The sequence below is a fragment of the Neofelis nebulosa genome, chromosome 11 (genome assembly GCF_028018385.1).
Source record: "Neofelis nebulosa isolate mNeoNeb1 chromosome 11, mNeoNeb1.pri, whole genome shotgun sequence".
In the NCBI taxonomy this organism is placed as follows: Eukaryota; Metazoa; Chordata; class Mammalia; order Carnivora; family Felidae; genus Neofelis; species Neofelis nebulosa.
In genome coordinates, this window is record NC_080792.1 from 87,712,584 (window position 1) to 87,730,274 (window position 17,691).

At 41.9% G+C, this 17,691-nt stretch overlaps 1 protein-coding gene across 1 annotated transcript in view; it reads right to left on the reverse strand.

Annotated features, from left to right (window-relative positions):
* The window catches only part of ANAPC5 (anaphase promoting complex subunit 5), a 45,445-nt gene extending 28,243 nt beyond the window's left edge, over window positions 1-17,202 (reverse strand). The window contains exons 1-5 of the mRNA XM_058691280.1: window positions 16,896-17,202; window positions 13,308-13,387; window positions 11,809-11,918; window positions 10,785-10,977; window positions 1,417-1,483 (exon numbers count right to left, since the gene is read on the reverse strand). Of these exons, the coding sequence (XP_058547263.1) occupies window positions 1,417-1,483; window positions 10,785-10,977; window positions 11,809-11,918; window positions 13,308-13,387; window positions 16,896-17,102 (657 nt within the window). The 5' untranslated portion in view covers window positions 17,103-17,202. The remainder of the gene's footprint in view (window positions 1-1,416; window positions 1,484-10,784; window positions 10,978-11,808; window positions 11,919-13,307; window positions 13,388-16,895) is intronic.
* Window positions 17,203-17,691: the final 489 nt, after the last annotated feature.

Below are 17,691 nucleotides of genomic sequence, written 5' to 3' on the forward strand. Positions count from 1 at the left end.
GACTGCGCCACCCAGGGGCCCCCAGTCTTTTTTCTATATGTGCATACATAGACCATATTTTTAATAAAACTAGAACACTGTATATCATTTTACTTCCTGCTCTTTTCATTCAATAGTATAAAGTTTATCTTATCATCAAAGTCTTTGATAATACGATTTTTAAAGCAAAAGTATTAACCCTGTGACTGCCATATTTATTGCAAATACTTTTTCCTATTTTATCGTTTGCCTTTTAGTTTTGTTAGAATGTGTTCTGACATGCAGACGTTTTTAATTTTTATGCTGAAAAATCAAATGATCTTCTCCTACATGCTTTCTTCCACAGCTTTTATGTTCAGAAAGTCATTCCCCACCCAGAGATCAGTTAAAAGTTAATATGTAGTTCCTTCTGGTCTAATTATAGCTTTAAATATTCACATTTACCCTTTAATCCACCTGTAACGGACTGAATGAAGTGTGAGAATGTGGTGAGGCTCTAGTTATACTGTCTCCTCCATACTTCACCGGTTGTCTAGAGGGTTTTTTTCTAATCTGTTTGAAATTCATCTGCAGGGGTGATTCTATGACTTTTCAGCTAGACCTAAACAGTACATCTTTCTGCAAAAAGAAAATTAATAACAAAATAAGGAGAATTAGAAAAGTAGAACAAAATATCAAAATTCTATGCTCGAAAAAAACATGGGAGAAAAATATTCAGCTTCTGTTTCCGAGCAAATGAAAAAGTATGGCTCAAAAGCACCAGCAAGACATGTTTGGGGTTAAAAAAAAAAAAAAAAAAAAAGAAAGAAAGAAAGAAAGAAACGTTGGGAGTGAACTGTACCGGTGTCTGCAACTTGAAATACATCAAAAAATAAGATGAAATGGTGGCTGGATAGAGGACGTGTAGGTATTGATAAAGACAGAGCAAAATACTAATTGTGGCATCTGGGTGACGGGTATATAGGTATTCACTGTGCAATGCTCTTCAACTTTTCTTTCTGTTCGAAAATGTCCATAATAAAATGTTGGGGGAAGAGAAGTAAGTCTTCCAAAGCACATTTTTGACCTGTGTTAGTCACACACTATTATAAAATGAGCATGCATTATAACTTTAAGAAAAATAAAATCATGGGGCACTGGGCTGGCTCAGTTTGTAGAGCATTCAATTCTTGATATCAGCATTTTAAGTTTGAGCCCCACGATGGGGGTAGAGATTACTTAAAAATAAAATCTATAAAAAAAAAGAAGAAGAAAAGAAAAAGAAAATCACACACAAAATCGGAAAGAACACATAACCACAACTGTATTGTTAGTAAAGGAAAGAGGACCAAGAATAAGGAAGAAAGCAGATTCACTAATTAGCCTACCAACGAAACAGGCGTATGTGATGACATATTTTTTTTAAAGTTCATGATAAATAACAGAATTAACACATACCTGTTGAGAAAGAAAAAATTCTGCTTGTTTTTGGGAGAGAGGCCCACTGCAAGATACCTCCTCTTCTCTGGAAAAGAATAAAACAAAAATAACAAGGAATTACACAAAATGGAAGGGTGAACTAGGTGATGGGGATTAAGGAGCACACGTGTGTTGAGCACCGGGGGTTTATGAAATGTCAAATTACTGTACACATTAAACCAGTATTACACTGTGTGTTAACTATAATGGCATTAAAAACTTAAAAAGCCAAACAAACAAACAAAAAAATTCCACAATAGCAAGAACGGTAATGCTAACCAAGTCAAATGGCTTCATCAGAAGATCTCAAAAACTTTTAAAATTAATTCTCTCCTCTCAGGAATAGAAAAGACATACTTAAAAAGTGATGTTGAATGACCTGCCAAAGTTCACACCATGTAACTATGGACAGCTATAGACCTAAATTCTACATAGCGTGATCTTTCTACAATGCGAATCTATCGTGGTAGCCAGCTTCCAGAATAAAATCCACACTGGGGATTTTATTATACCAGGGCAGGTGCAATGCTCCATGAGTGATCCTAGCTACTACCTCTCTCCTTTGCCTTTTCTTTCTCACCCACATTCCCAGCCTGATGAGGTCCTCGCAGATCTCCTATGGCACCAAGATGCCCCTGCTGCTTCCTTGGCCTGAAAGCCCATTGTCCTGCCCACTGTTGGACTACGGTACACCATCCATCATTCAAGACTAACTGACGTGTGATGTCCTCCAAGAATCTCTCCTGCCATCTCTCATTTGAGCTGCCACTGTCTCCTACTAGAGAGGCTGAGCACAGCACCTATGCATTGCCACACCTGGCTGCTTGTACTTGCAACTGGATGCCAATACCTAGTGCCATGCCTAGGAATAAAACAGGCACTCAAGAGATTGGGAAATGAATGGATGGAGAGTTTCTAACTCCTTGCTACAGATACAAGATGTGGGATACTTCAGAGCAGGAGAAAGTGGCTTCTCCTAAGACATAACCATTTGCCTAGAAGTTTAGATTATGCAGATTTAACAGACAAGGAATATACGGGTATAAACCTAGACTTGACAAATCTGCATATACACAATAGAAAAGTCTTATTTTGAGAGGAAAAGTATGAGTAATCCCTTTTTGCCACATGACTCTAAGAAATGCCTGCTCTACAAGATTTTGATAAGTGTAAAAATCAATATTTACTCATAAATAATGTTTTCATAAGCACTCTGCATCTAATACAAGCAGTTTTCAAACTTTCACATAAATAATATATAAATGGATATTCTGAAAGAAGAAAAAATTCTTCTGAGGTTATGTAATTTGGAGACAGTTGTATGCTCTATCTTAATTCGAGATTAATGATGCACCTGAGAGAAATCCAACAAAAAGAAACTTCATTTACTTTTTTAATTTTATTTTTTTAACACTTATTCATTTTTGAGAGACAGAGAGAGACAGAGGCATAAGCAGGAGAGGGGCAGAGAGAGAGGGAGACACAGGATCTGAAGCAGGCCCCAGGCTCTGAGCTGTCAGCACAGAGCTCAACGCGGGGCTTGAACCCACGAACCACGAGATCATGACCTGAGCCAAAGTTGTCTGCTCAACTGACTGAGCCACCCAGGCACCCTGAAACTTCATTTACTTTTGTTTAATGTATCATTTACCAAACTAATTGACCAAAGAATCCTTTCCTCACATCTTTTATGAAGTACTAGTGTTCCACAGAAAACACTTTGGGAAACACTGCTCTAATATTCTCTTGGCTTCATTTCTTTCTTTCTTTTTTTTAATGTTTATTTTTGATAGAGCATGAGTGGGGGAGGGGCATAAAGAGAGGGGGACAGAGGATCCAAAGCGGGCTCTGTGCTGATAGCAGCAAGCCCCATGCAGGGCTCAAACTCATGAACCATGAGGTCATGACCTAAGCTGAAGTCAGACGCTCGACTGACTGAGCCACCCAGGTGCCTTTTTTTTTTTTTTAATGTTTATTTATTTACTTTTTAGAGAGGAGAGAGTGCAAGGGGGGTAGGGGCAGAGAGAGAGGCAGACAGAGAATCTGACGCAGGCTCCAAGCTCCAAGCTGTCAGCACAGAGCTGAGCTGGACGGACATGGAGCCCAAACCCACAAACTGTGAGATCATGACCTGAGCCAAAATCAGACACTTAACCAACTGAGCCACTCAGGCACCCCCTTGGCTTCATTTTTGTTAAATATTACTTAATAATCCCTAACCAGTGTATCAGATTCTGCAGCCATCAGAGCTGCCAAGAACCAGCTCCGGCCCAGGTCTAACAAAGATCAGTAACACAATAGTGACCTAGAGGGAAATGGAAAAAAATTCACAGGCCAAGTTCTCAAATGGAAAACAGTTAAGTATCAGGACAGTAAGAAGTCCTTTTCTCTTAGCACACCGCTTTAACCAAGGTTAAACCCAAGGCTTGGCATAATTATATATGGCTGCATGCAAAAAGGCTAGAGACAGGTGAGACTCTGAATGAAACTAGACACAGGCTTCTGGTCCCATCTGCCTCTAAAGTCCACAACACTCAGGGCACCTGGCTGCCCTGGTCAGTAGAGCAGGCAACTCTTAATCTCAAAGTTTTGGTTTGTTTTTTTTAAATTTTATTTTTGTGTGTGTGTGTGTATATTTTTGAGAGAGAGATAGTGTGTGAGAGGGGGAGGGGCAGAGAGAGAGGGAGACACAGAATCTGAAGTAGGCTCCAGGCTCTGACCTGTCAGCACAGAGCCCTACACAGGACTCAAAGCCACAAACTGTGAGATCATGACCCGATCCAAGGTTGGACACTCAACCAACTGAGCCACCCGGGCGCCCCTTGATCTTGGAGTCCCATGATGGGTATAGAGATTACTTAAAAACAAAATCTTAGAAGTCCACAATGCTCACAGTTACCAAATGCTTTATTTAAACCCTTCCCCTGTCCCTGAAAATTGGGGGTAGCTTATAAGGAAGGACACAGGAGCAATAAGGTTAATAAAATAGAGAAAATCAGCATCATGCAAACTGATTCTATAAGAAACAGAAATACAGATCCCATAAATGAAGATCGAATTTGGTTCTGGCCTCCATGGTGGCAATCATGGCTGACATGAACCAGCTTGGGAAGAGCAAGTAAAAACCCCATGGCCCAAACCATCCTTTACTGACTCTTCCTTGGTTTCCTTAAGGCCTCACAAATATATGCAGGAAAAAAGTAATTCTTAAGAAGCCACAGAAGTATTCAATTTAGGAAAAAGGCTACCCACTTAGGAAAAAGGTTCAAGTATACCTTGCTTATAAATTCAGTTATTAGCTGAGACAGAATTTTAGACTTACTAGTCTATAAATCAAGGGCACTTAAGCTTGGTTCAGGGATGGGCTCTAAGAAGTCCATGAATCTTGTAAAACTGTACTCAAAAGTTGGCAAAGATGTGCATTTAAAAAAAATGTTTACTTATTTATTTTGGGGGGGGGGCGAGAAAAAGAGAGGAGAGCAGAATCCCAAGCAAGGGGGCTTGATCTCATGAACTGAACTGTGAGATCATGACCTGAGCCAAAATCAAGAGTCAGATACTTAACCAACTGAGCCACCCAGGTGCTCATGCAAAGATGTGCATTTTTTTTAAGTTTATTTATTTTGAGAGAGACAGAGACAGCATGCATAGGGAGGAGGAGAAAGAGGAGGACAGAGGATCTGAAGCCGGCTCTGTGCTGACAGCAGAGAGCCCGATGCGGGGCTCAAACTCATGAACCGTGAGTTCATGACCTGAGCTGAAGTTGGATGCTTAACCAACTGAGCGACCCAGGTGCCCCAAAGATGTGCATTTTTAATATGAACCTAGTACATGCCATTTGTAAGATTCTCAAGAATCTGGAAATTCCCCTAAAGGGCTTAAATCGACCACTAATTGAAATTTTTTAAATGTAAGATTAATCAGGGCTCCTGGGTGGCTCAGTCAGTTAAGCATCCAACTTTGGCTCAGGTCATGATCTCACAGTTCATGGGTTCAAGCCCACATCGGGTTCTGGGCTGACAGCTCAGAGCCTGGAGCCTGCTTCAGATTCTGTGTCTCCCTCTCTCTGTCCCTTCCCTGCTTGAGCTCTCTCTCTCAAAAATAAATAAACACTTAAAAAAATACATATGAGATTAATCAATCCACAAAGGTATTTTTTTTTTTTTTGTTTTTGACCACTTGCAATACATAAAACCCCAGTTTAGGTCCTGGAGGATATACAGTGGGGTAACAGGCTTAATCTTGGGGAAAGCTGAGGCCAGCCCAGGTGAAAAGATGGCAGTAAATGGTAAAGGCCAAGGGTGATATGAACTCTGTACTGAGAAGTGGGAAAATCACTTGCTAGTTGGGAAGGAGCAGAGAAAATGATGAGGAAGGAAGAAGACATTTCAGGAAACAGAAACAAAAGACGCCAGGGATCCAAGCTCAGAAACTAAAGGTAAGGTCAGAGAGGTCAACTGTGGAAGGCCTGGAACACCAGATGAGGAGACTTTGTGGAATCTGGGGAGGTTTCTGAGCAGGGTATTGACAGAAGCAGGGGAGGCGAGGGATTGAGACAGGAACAGTTACTAAATATCCAAGGAGGAAGCAAGGACCCTAGCCCTTCTGAGGTATGTGACCAGAGGGCATGATGCAACCACACTGCCCTCCACCTATGCTTCCGATATGCCAGCTTCTCCTGTCTTGGAAGCTGTGTGCTCTGGCAATTCCCCTGGCTCCTTCATTACCTAGCTCCCAGTCCAAAGGCCCCTCCCCAGTGGAACCCCCAGTTACTCTCCACCCGTGGGTCCCCTCTCCTCTTGATTGCACTGCATTGCTCTGAAACTACGTTCCTTATCAGTTGGCTCTCTATCATCTGACCTTCCCCCACGTAACCCCTCCAGGACTGGACTTTGTCCTCCTGGCTGACAACACAGCACCTTAACAGGGTGCCTGGCACATGGGAAGCACTATTTGTTGAATAAATTAACAAATTTGGGAGATTTATATTAAATCAAGGGAAGAAATACCAGAGAATTTCTACTTCTGTTAGTTCCTTTTAGGAGTAAAGAGAAGCTGTAACTGCAGCAGCTTGCAGACCAGAAGCCTCCACTACAGACTCACGTGGGGCAAACCTATCAGCCAGCTCCTCACTGCAGGCCATTGGCAAGTGCCAGCAAAGCAAGCACAGAGGCTAAGTTTCAGTGTGCCCTCTCTTCTGCGATGGCTTTTTTAATTTTTTTTAATGTTTATTTATTTTTGAAAGAGGGAGAGACAAAGCGTGAGCAGGGGAGGGGCAGAGAGAGAGACACACAGAATCTGAAGCAGGCTCTAGGCTCTGAGCAGTCAGCACAGAGCCCGATATAGGGCTCGAACTCACAAACCTGATCATGCCCTGAGCCGAAGTCAGACGCTTAACTGACTGAGCCACCCAGGTGCATCTGTGATTGGATTTGTTTTTAATGACAAACACGTGTTGACTGAATATTTATTCCCTCCCTTCTAAATTAACAGTCGGGCTCCTCTTTCCAAACAGGAGTAATTTCATTGGAGGACGGGAGATTTACAAACTATACAATATTTCTTTCCCCTTTCTAATTTTAATACAAATTTCTGGGGCAAAAAAAAATAACTTTCCTGAAGAAAAGAGACCTGAAAACAGTCCAATAACTTAAAAAAAAAAAAAAGAAAGAAAGAAAAGAATAAAAGGACTAAATTGAGAAACTTTTCATAAATGCAATAAAACATTAGAAAAGATCACCAGAAAATAAGATTTCCCTCTTTAAAAGAACCAAGAAACGACTGCAATATATATATATATTTTTTTTTAATGTAAATATATTCTAGGGACACCTGGCTGGCTCAGTCAGAAAAGCATGTGACTCTTGATCTCAGGGTCGTGAGTTAAAGGCCCATACTGGGTGTAGAGATGACTTACATTAAAAAAAATTTTTTTAAACCCTCATTATAATACTTAATGAGAATGTTTAAATAATATACCTCTTAATTTCAGTGACAAAATTCAGTTTACTATATGTATGCTATTTTCTGAAACTATACCTTTTTCTTTGATCCAGAAATGTCATTTACTGGAAAATTATAAAAATTTACATTGGTGTACATTTTTTTACCATTACAGAGCATTCCGCATGTTGTACATTTTAAGTGAAATAACATTCCAGTTTCATCTTTGAAGATATAAAATTGTAATAAGTACACAATTTGATTCTCAGTTCTTATGGTTTCAAATTGTTCACCCCTACTTTTTTAAGTTTTGTTTTTTTTTTTTAAGAGAAAGAAAGCACCAGTTGGGGAGCGGGGCAGAGGAGAGAGAGGAATCTCAAACGGGCTCCACGCTCAGCATGGAGCCCAATGTGGGGCTCAATCCTAGGACCCTGGGATCATGACCTGAGCCAAAATCAAGAGTCGGGGCACTCAACTAACTGAGCCACCCAGGCGCCCCCCAAAATTTTGTATACATTGTAAATCACTATACACTTTTTTCCTTTTCTTTTTCACACAATGTTACATTAGTTTCCGGTGTACAACATAGTGATTTGACATGAAATGATACATCTTCATAGCAAATACACTGGGTCACACACAAATGAATTCTTAGAACAGGATAAAAACAAAAAATGTAGCTAGACCTAATTAAATGGGATTAATTTAGGAGAAAGCCAATGCAAAACAAGTCTGAATTTTAACATTTTACAAGACGTGACATTCTGCTACTTGAAGCATATTAAGTAGCCAGAACAAAGATTACAGGACAGCCCCAATGCACTCCTTAGGGGGTCTCAGCTAAAAAAGAAACAAAAGAATAAGAATAGCCAGTATTTGTTGAACATGTACTACACGCCAGGCACAGTTCAGAACACTTATGCGGACTTGACATTTGATTGTCACAACAACCCTCTGAGGAAGGAATCAGATCCCCCACTTTACAGATGAAGACACTGAAGCACAGAGAGGGTAAGTAACTGGCTCAGAGTCTCACAGGGAATAAGTGGAGGAGTCAGAATTCAAACCCAGCAGTCCGAGGCCACAACCAGACTCTTAACCCCACACTTTCCTGCCTCTCCACTAGAGGAAAGGCATTTGTAAACAAAGATAAGTAAGGGAGGTTTGGAAGTATTTAAAGGTACTATATAATCCCTGGAGCCCAGAGCCCAAGCATGTGCTAAACAAATCACACAACCATACAAAGGCCACTCACAGGAACCACACCCCAAAGGCAGTTAGCCAGCCTTCTTAGGGCAGGTGAGGCTTACTTAAATCAGAGCTGAGCACACTGCCGTATAATGATCTGTTGGGTGTCAGTCTTCTTTACCACACTGTGGGCTCCTTGAGATCAGGGAATATGGAATATACACATATGTATACACACACATGTGTTTTTCCCTCCAAGTAGCAGTAGTTTATTTGGGAGGTGATCCCAGGTAACAGTTCACGTGAAGGGGAAGCAAGACAGCAAAGTGAGGGAAGGCAATAAAAAGTATGTTATGAGACCACTCACCAGTGTGAGTGACAGACTGCCTATGTTGATTTTCTGCATTCATTCACCCAGCACACACAGGCACATTCTATGAGACACGCACTACACAGAGCACTGGCAAAAATGCGATGAAGCAAGACAGAGAAGGGTCTTAGATCTGAAGGGATGCTAAGGCAGAAGAAACAGATACAAACGAGTAAGCACATAAACGTAACAAGTTACTCAGTGAGAAGAGCTATGAAGGAACTAAAGCTGCCAGGAATATTTGGGATGGAGGTTACTTCAGGTATGTGGTCAGCAAAGGCCTGTGTGATGACACTGGAGCTGAAATCAGAAGAAGTCAGGGTGGAGTGTTCACAAAGCCAAAAGCATGCCTGAGCAGGTGGACTCCTGAGAGTGAAGGGGAGAATAAGCAGCAAGAGGTAGGGAGGATGATGGGGCCTGATCACACAGGCACTGAGGCTGTGATAAGCTTGGATTCTCATCTAAATTTCAAGGACAATGGCTGAGGGTTTGGAGCAGAAGGGTGCCATGGCGTGATTTACATTCACAAAGATTCCCCCGGATGATGCATGAAAAATAGATGACAGGGAGGGGTGCCATGGCGTGATTTACATTCACAAAGATTCCCCCGGATGATGCATGAAAAATAGATGACAGGGAGGGGTGCCATGGCGTGATTTACATTCACAAAGATTCCCCCGGATGATGCATGAAAAATAGATGACAGGGAGGGGTGCCTGGCTGGCTCAGTTGATAGAGTATGAGGCTCTTAATCTCAGGGTTATGAGTTCGAGCCCCATGTTGGGTGGAGTGATTACTTAAATAAACAAACAAACAAATAAATAAGAAAAACAGATTGCAGGGAGACAAGAGTGGAGGCAAGGAGGCCAGTGAAGAGGCTACAGAAGTCATCCACTAAGAAAATGCAGTGTTTGGGCTGCAGGGGCAGCAGTGATGATGGAGACAAATGACCTAAGTCCAAACTATCATGGGGGTGTCTGAGTGGCTCCGTTAGTTATGCGTCAGACTCCTGATTTCAGCTCAGGTTGTGATCTCACGGTTCGGGAGTTTGAGCCCCGAGTCTGTCTATCTGTCTGTCTGTCTCTCTCTCTCTCTCAAAATAAATAAATAAATTACAAAAACAAAAACTATCGTGGAGGAACAATTGACTGGCCTGCTGAAGCACTAGCTGTCAGGGTGACAAAGAGGGAGGAACCAAGGACACGCCAAGGTTTTGAGGTTAAACAACTAGGTGAGCAGTGGCACGTCATCCCCAATGCTTAAACTTCCATAGGCACTCAATCCATTTTCACTGACTCAGTCATTAGCTCCTGCTGGATGCTGACATGGAACACTATCAGTCAGGGTCCCAGCAGGAAACAAATGGCACATTCAAACACGGTGATTTGAGAAGAGTTTTAAAAAGGACCACTTAAAAAACCAGGGGCAGGACACAGAGAAGCCATAAGGGACAAGACAGTCCCCAGGACTGGTAACAGTGGGGCACCTTACACCCCAGGCCAGGGAAACCTTCCGACTTCCCCAACCCCAGAATAATGCAGGGAGGACCACCTGATAGAAGTATGACCCTACAGCCAGTCCACCATGACCCTGAAGTAAGGGAGCAAGTGGATCAACACCCTGTCCCCACTCTCCTCACTCTGGATTTCCCACCAGTGCCTCCCAATCAGATGTCAGAGGACAAGGAGCCCACTCACTGATGCAGCCCATATGGGTCCACTTCTTGGATCTGGAGAGGCAAAAAGATAGTGGCCAGCATGTGAACTCTGAATGAATGAGGATTTACTAAGCCTGTAATTATGCTATTTCACAGGAAAGGGATGCCTATCCGAAAAACCCAAATTACCTTATAGATACATCAAGTTCTTCCTTTTCCATTTTTCTTTCACCCTCCTCTCTGCTGGTCAGTTCCATGTCAGCATCCCCCACTGACTTTTTCTCACCGTTTTGGAAGTACTGTTGAAGGGCGGTGTACAGTTTAAATACTTGACTGAAAGAAAGCTTACTGTATGCCAAGATCATATGGCGCAGAAATAAACCTATAAAATAAGACATACGCAGGCGAAGGCATTAATTGAAATCCAGGTTACACAGAGTTCATACTATATGTTGCAATCTTGCTTCAAAAGCATCAAAAAGAGACGTTTGCAGTTTCTATTCCCTCCACCTAGAATGTTCTTCCCCATCTCTTACAAAACTGGTTTCCTCTTCTAATGCGTCGCGCAGTCCCCAATCCACTCCCCACCCCTGCACTCCATCATCTTTAGCCATCCAATATCTTTTTTCATGGCTATTGGAACTATTTGAATTATCTTATTTACCTATTTACTTTTCACAATCTGGCCCCACCCTACCAGTACGTGATCTCCTTAAGAGGAAGGTCCCTATCTATCTTGTAAGTCCAGAGCCTGGCACACAGGCGATCAACAATAGCTGATGTTGAATAACATAAAAACTACTGTGTGAAAAAGCCAAATGGATGCAGCATGGATATAAAGCTAACAGGAAAGCATCAAGAAAGTTCACATATGCCCTCAATAACATATTCTTTTCATAAAAGTTTAGTTGGTGACCCTGACTTAGGGAGTTGCACAATGCAGACCAGGAATCCAGAGGACCGTGGGAAGGAGCCATGAACCCCTAAAAGCCCGCAGGACTGGGCTAATAGTTGGACTACTACAGACAAAACAGAAGACACTTTTCTACAAGACAAGTATTTAAACATAGAACAAAATGGCAAGGCAGTAAGTACAAACTAAAACACGTCCCACTGTGTTTGTTCAGAGATAGCAGAGTGATGACAGATGTGATTTAGAAAGCTGCTCACTTCAATGAAAATATTCTCTGCTCTCCTTAGAAGAGCTTCATACCTACTACACTCGTTTTGTGAACCTCTGGTTCAGTTCCAGAAAAAGAATCTGACAGGTCATCAAAAAATTGTTCCATATCCTTCAATTCGCCTTCAGCCATCAGTTTGATTCTGAAAGAGAAAATTGAGGTGCACATTTTAGGAAGGCCCTTTAAACATCTTCCATGTTTCACATTCCACAATTATCTCCAATAAATCTATTTTAAAAGCAATTCAGAGATTCATAGAAAATGGTGGCACATAAAACAAACTTGATAATTCAAAATGTCACTCCCATTATTCTGAAAAGTATCACCGTTTTCATCATAAAACCTGTCAGAGTAACACATCAGCTAGCAAAATGGAATTCCCTGCAGCAAATAAAAGAACAAGGTAGATCCATACAGAAAAATAAATTTTGAAATAGGTTTAATGTTAACTACCATTTTTCAAAAAAAAAAAAAAAAAGTAGGGGCACCTGGGTGGCTCAGTCAATTAAGGGTCCAACTCTTGGTTTCATAGCTCAGGTCATGATCTCACGGTTCGTGAGTTCGAGCTGCCCATCAGGCTTGTTGCTGTCAGTGCAGAGCCTGCTTCAGATCCTCTGTCCTCTTCTCTCTCTGCCCCTTCCCGGCTTGTACTCTCTCTCAAAAACAAATAAAAAACGTGGCGCCTGGATGGCTCAGTCGGTTAAGTGTTCATGGGTTCAAGCCCCGTGTCAGGCTCTGTGCTGAAAGCTCAGAGCCTGGAGCCTGCTTCGGATTCTGTCTCCCTCTTTCTCTGCCCCTCCTCCACTTGCACTGTGTCTCTCTCTCTCTCTCAAAAATAAATAAACTTTAAAAAAAATTAAAATAAAATAAAAAACATTAAGAAAAAAGTAAAGTTCTTAGGAAAACTGAGTTTTTGTTTACTGAGACTTACAAAGATATGTTTTTATTTTTTTATTTATTTTTTTTTTCAACGTTTTTTATTATTTTTTTTTTTTTTTTTAATTTTTTTTCAACGTTTTTTATTTATTTTTGGGACAGAGAGAGACAGAGCATGAACGGGGGAGGGGCAGAGAGAGAGGGAGACACAGAATTGGAAACAGGCTCCAGGCTCCGAGCCATCAGCCCAGAGCCTGACGCGGGGCTCGAACTCACGGACCGCGAGATCGTGACCTGGCTGAAGTCGGACGCTTAACCGACTGCGCCACCCAGGCGCCCCATCAACGTTTTTTATTTTTATTTTTGGGACAGAGAGAGACAGAGCATGAACGGGGGAGGGGCAGAGAGAGAGGGAGACACAGAATCGGAAACAGGCTCCAGGCTCAGAGCCATCAGCCCAGAGCCTGACGCGGGGCTCGAACTCACGGACCGGACCGCGAGATCGTGACCTGGCTGAAGTCGGACGCTTAACCGACTGCGCCACCCAGGCGCCCCTACAAAGATATGTTTTTAGAGAATTCATTACCATGTGCACTTCTCTAATTTTCATCTACATAAACATATTCTCATATATACAGAAGAAAAGGAAGCTTACCTGATCTGTACTGAATTTGCCAGCTGGGGACAAGATTCTTCAATTAACTTGTATAGTTTAGACAGTGTAATATCTGGGCCCTGGGTAAAGGAGATAGGGAGGTTATGGATAAATTTTAAGGAGCTGGAGAATGATAAACAGTTGTAAACATGAATTTCTCTCTGCTTTAACAATTATTCCAAACATGAAATCTCAAATCAGGAAGAAAAAAAAAAAAAAAAAACTAAACTAAACTAAAGCACTAAAGTAATACTTTACATTTGCATAGCATTCTTGTTTCATCTGCGGAATAGTTTAAAATGGGAACAAAACAGAGACCCTGTAGTCTGAGGACCTGCTGTTCTTTCCTTCTTAATTTTGTAATCATGGCAAAGCTGTAGCCTCTCTGAGCCCTAGTTTCCTTCATCAGTAAAACGGAGATAATAATAACCATCTCCCTTGCTTGTGCCAGAAAGAGTAAAAAAAGGCTAAGTGCTTCATAAACTGGAAGACATTATACAAACGTAGGTGTCCTATTTTTCACAAACATAATCTTACTTGATCCTTCCCCAAACCTTGTAAGGTAGGCAGACATACTATGCGCCCAAGACCATAAAACATACCAGTAGAGACAAGGCGTATGCAACCTCAGCTGTCAAGACTACAGTCTAGGGGTGTCTGGCTGGCTCAGTTGGTAGAACATGACTCTTGATGTCAGGGTTGTGAGTTTGAGCCCCACCTTGGGTATAGAGATTACTTAAATATAAAATCTTTAAAAAAGAAGACGACGACAACTACAATATAACTGAGGTTTAAAAACTAAACACTGGGGGCGCCTGGGTGGTTCATTTAGTTTGGCGTCCAGCTCTTGGTTTCAGCTCCAATAGTGATCTCACAGTTGTGAGATCAAGCCCTGCATCTCTGAACTCTGTGCTGACGGCTTGGGGCCTGCCTGGGATTCTCTCTCTCTCTCTCTCTCTCTTTGCCCTTCCCCCCTCACTCACTCTCTTGCTTGCCTGCTCTCTCCCTCTCTCAAAATAAATAAATAAACTAAAAAAAAAAACAAAAAACCACTAAACAGTGAATCTTTTTTGGAGAGTAAGTTGACACTATATATGCTAATTTCAGATGTGGCTAACCCAGCAATTCCACTTGTAGGGAAGGTACATTCGGCATGCATTGTTTGAAATGAAGAAAAACTGAAAAGTACCTATAAGTCCATTAATGAAGAGTTAATCTATAATTTATAATAAATTATAAATGTATTTAAATATTAATTAAAGTTAGGAGTTATGTTTCTTTTCTTATTGTGGAATACACTGCAGCTGTTTAAAAAAGAAAAAAAAAAAAAAGAATGAGGTAGCTCTATTCAAATGTGCTGATATGGGAAGGTCTCCAAGACTGGTTAAGTGAAAGGAGCAAGCTGTAGAATAGAAGTCACATTTATGTAAAAAAAGAAAAAAAAAACCTTTTTAAAAATTTAAGCAGAATTAAAAGGATGCACATATATATATATACTTAAAACCATATGCCTCCATCTATCTATATACAGGCATTTAGCAAAAGGTCTAGAAAGATCCATTCTGGCCTGTGGCCGAACGAACATTAACAGTGATAATCTCTGAAAGGGAAAAGGATTGGAGGCCATGCAGAACCATAACCTTTCACTCCATCAATTTTAGGATCAGCTGAAGTTTTTACAATGAATCTTTGTGTGTTAGTTAAGTAGTTAAAAATTAACAAATTTTGGGGCGCCTGGGTGGCGCAGTCGGTTAAGCGTCCAACTTCAGCCAGGTCACGATGTCGTGGTCTGTGAGTTCGAGCCCCGCATCAGGCTCTGGGCTGATGGCTCGGAGCCTGGAGCCTGTTTCCGATTCTGTGTCTCCCTCTCTCTGCCCCTCCCCCGTTCATGCTCTGTCTCTCTCTGTCCCAAAAAAAAAAAAAAAAAAAAAAAAACGTTGAAAAAAAAAATTTAAAAATAAATAAATAAATAAATAAAAATTAACAAATTTGGGGGTACCTGGGTGGCTCAGTCCGTTGAGCAACAGACTCTTGATCTCAGCTCAGGTCATGATCTCACAGTTTCTTCAGTTTGAGACCCACACTGGGCTCTGCACTGACCATGCACAGAGCGTGCTTGGGATTCTCCCTCTCCCTCCCTTTCTGCCCCTTCCCCACTCTCTCTCCCTCTCAAAGTAAATAAGTAAACTTTAAAAAATGAATTTTTAAAAATTCACTGTTTAAAGCCAAATTTTGCAAAGGAATTGGGAGTCTGGTTGGAATGTTACTACACCACATAGTATTCAGCCAGACAAAGAACCCAAAGGAAAATCTAGGACAAAAAACACGGTATGAGCAAAGGCAGAAAGATGTGTGAGTTAAAACACAAGTACTGTTTTGTTTCTTTTCTCTATTACCAAATCTTTCCGTATTATAACTTTTATTTCAATAGTGGGGAAAATGTATTTGTAATAATAGTAATGAGGCTAGGACTGGGAGCTACAAGTAATAGAGACCCTATTCCTTTTATTCAACCAGGTGGGCAAGCCACTTAACCTCTGGGTCCTCAGTACCCCTTCTCTCCCCCAATATACGGGTGACAGACTGTAAAAAGTCAAGTATATTGATAATGCGGGGGCCCAGGACTCCAGATCTTTGTTTCTGCCACCACTGCTCAATAGCCAAGTGCTCATCCTTCAGTACCACTTCTTCTAAGACCTCCGACTCCACCTGAGTTCACACATCTGCCACAACAGGGTTTATTCCATTTCACTTATTCCACACGTTTACTTAGGCGCTCTACTCAGCTGTGGGGATCTAAGAGTGAACAAAAGTAGGATAAAACACTGCCCTCATTGAAGTTAGTCTACTAAGGGAGAGACATTAGTCATAAAATCACACACATAAATGAAAACAAAAAACCCCACAACCTATATAAAAGAAGGTACGTGCTTTATGAGAATACATGAAAATGAAAATAGTTAACATTGAGCATTTACTATGTGCCACAAACTATGTGCTTTCCATGGATCTTCTAATTTAATTCAGCCATCCCCAAACAGTTTCTATCATTGTCCTCCTTTTACAGAGAATCCAAAGACCCAAGTAGATTATAGAACTTGCCACAGTCACACAGCCAGTACGTGGTGAAACTATAACCTGAGTCGGCGAAATGAAATAAAACATGCGAGGTGCTTAGCAAACAGGAAGTGTTCAATGTTAGTTATAGGTCATTATTACTACTTATTGCGGTCCTCTAGGTGTCTGTATGATTCATCTGTCTCCAACTCTCAGGACTACGTGTAGCCCCTTTCTATAGAAGACGCAGGATGTCAGAAAATAACTCCTACCCAGTCACTCAGCTAATAAATTCTGGAACCAAATATGAACCTGCAAGAAAAAAATGCATGTAACAGCGCCTAGCCCATGGTAAGCACTCAGCAGGTGGTATTAACTCCTTTATTTATTTTTATTTTTTCGGTCCTCCAGGGCTGAAAGAGTATCTGATGAACACTCGCGCCCCCAGGCCCAGTGAGGTGTCCCGCACAGAACAGGTGCTCAGAAAAGGTTTGCTGAATGAGCGGGAGCCGGTCGGTGGGGGCCGCTCACCTGCAACAGCGGCAGGAGCAGCTGGTTGAGCCTCCGCCGCTCCATGAGGCTGACGGCGCCCTCGCCCGTGCGGCCCATCTCGTTCAACAGCACCAGCACTGCGATCTTATACGGAGTCACCCAGTCCTTGATGCCGAACACGTTGGCGTGCACTACCCCATTGGTCATCATGGGGTTGAAGTACAGGCTCTCGTGGACGCTGGCCATGGCGCCCCGGGACTAAGCCCAGGAGCCGGGCCGACCGCCGGGTTCCCGCTTGAAACACACCACAGCCAGCCCTAGGCCTCAGTTCGCCCGCGCTGTAGCCCAGGATACGGGCATCTTCGCCGTTGGCCAATCAGAGAAGCCAGACCAAAGCACATGGAAGGGCTACAGCCAATCAGAATGTCCAGGGGTGCTGCGCAGGGTGGGGCAAAGGCGGTGTACTTAAAGACTGAGTCCCTACAGAAACTCGAATAAAAGGAGCAGGTTCCGGGGTGACTTGGAATGGAACCGTGGAAGGGAGCTGACGCTTGAGAACCGGAGCTGAACAGGTTGTGGTGCGGCGACTGCCCTTTTGTTTAATTCGAAAACAGTTAAAATTGAATTTTGAAACGAAGCAACAAAATTAAATTTGTACCTTTAAAATTTGTATTTGATCCATTATGTTAATTTCTAAATTCAAAATTTGAGAGTTTCATTAAACTCTTTTAAGACATGATGAAGCATTTTTTTCTCAGTACTTCACAAATGCCATTTGGAGACAGCCAAGTCAGGTTGCAAGTGACCTTGCATCCTTACATGAAATGGAAGGTAA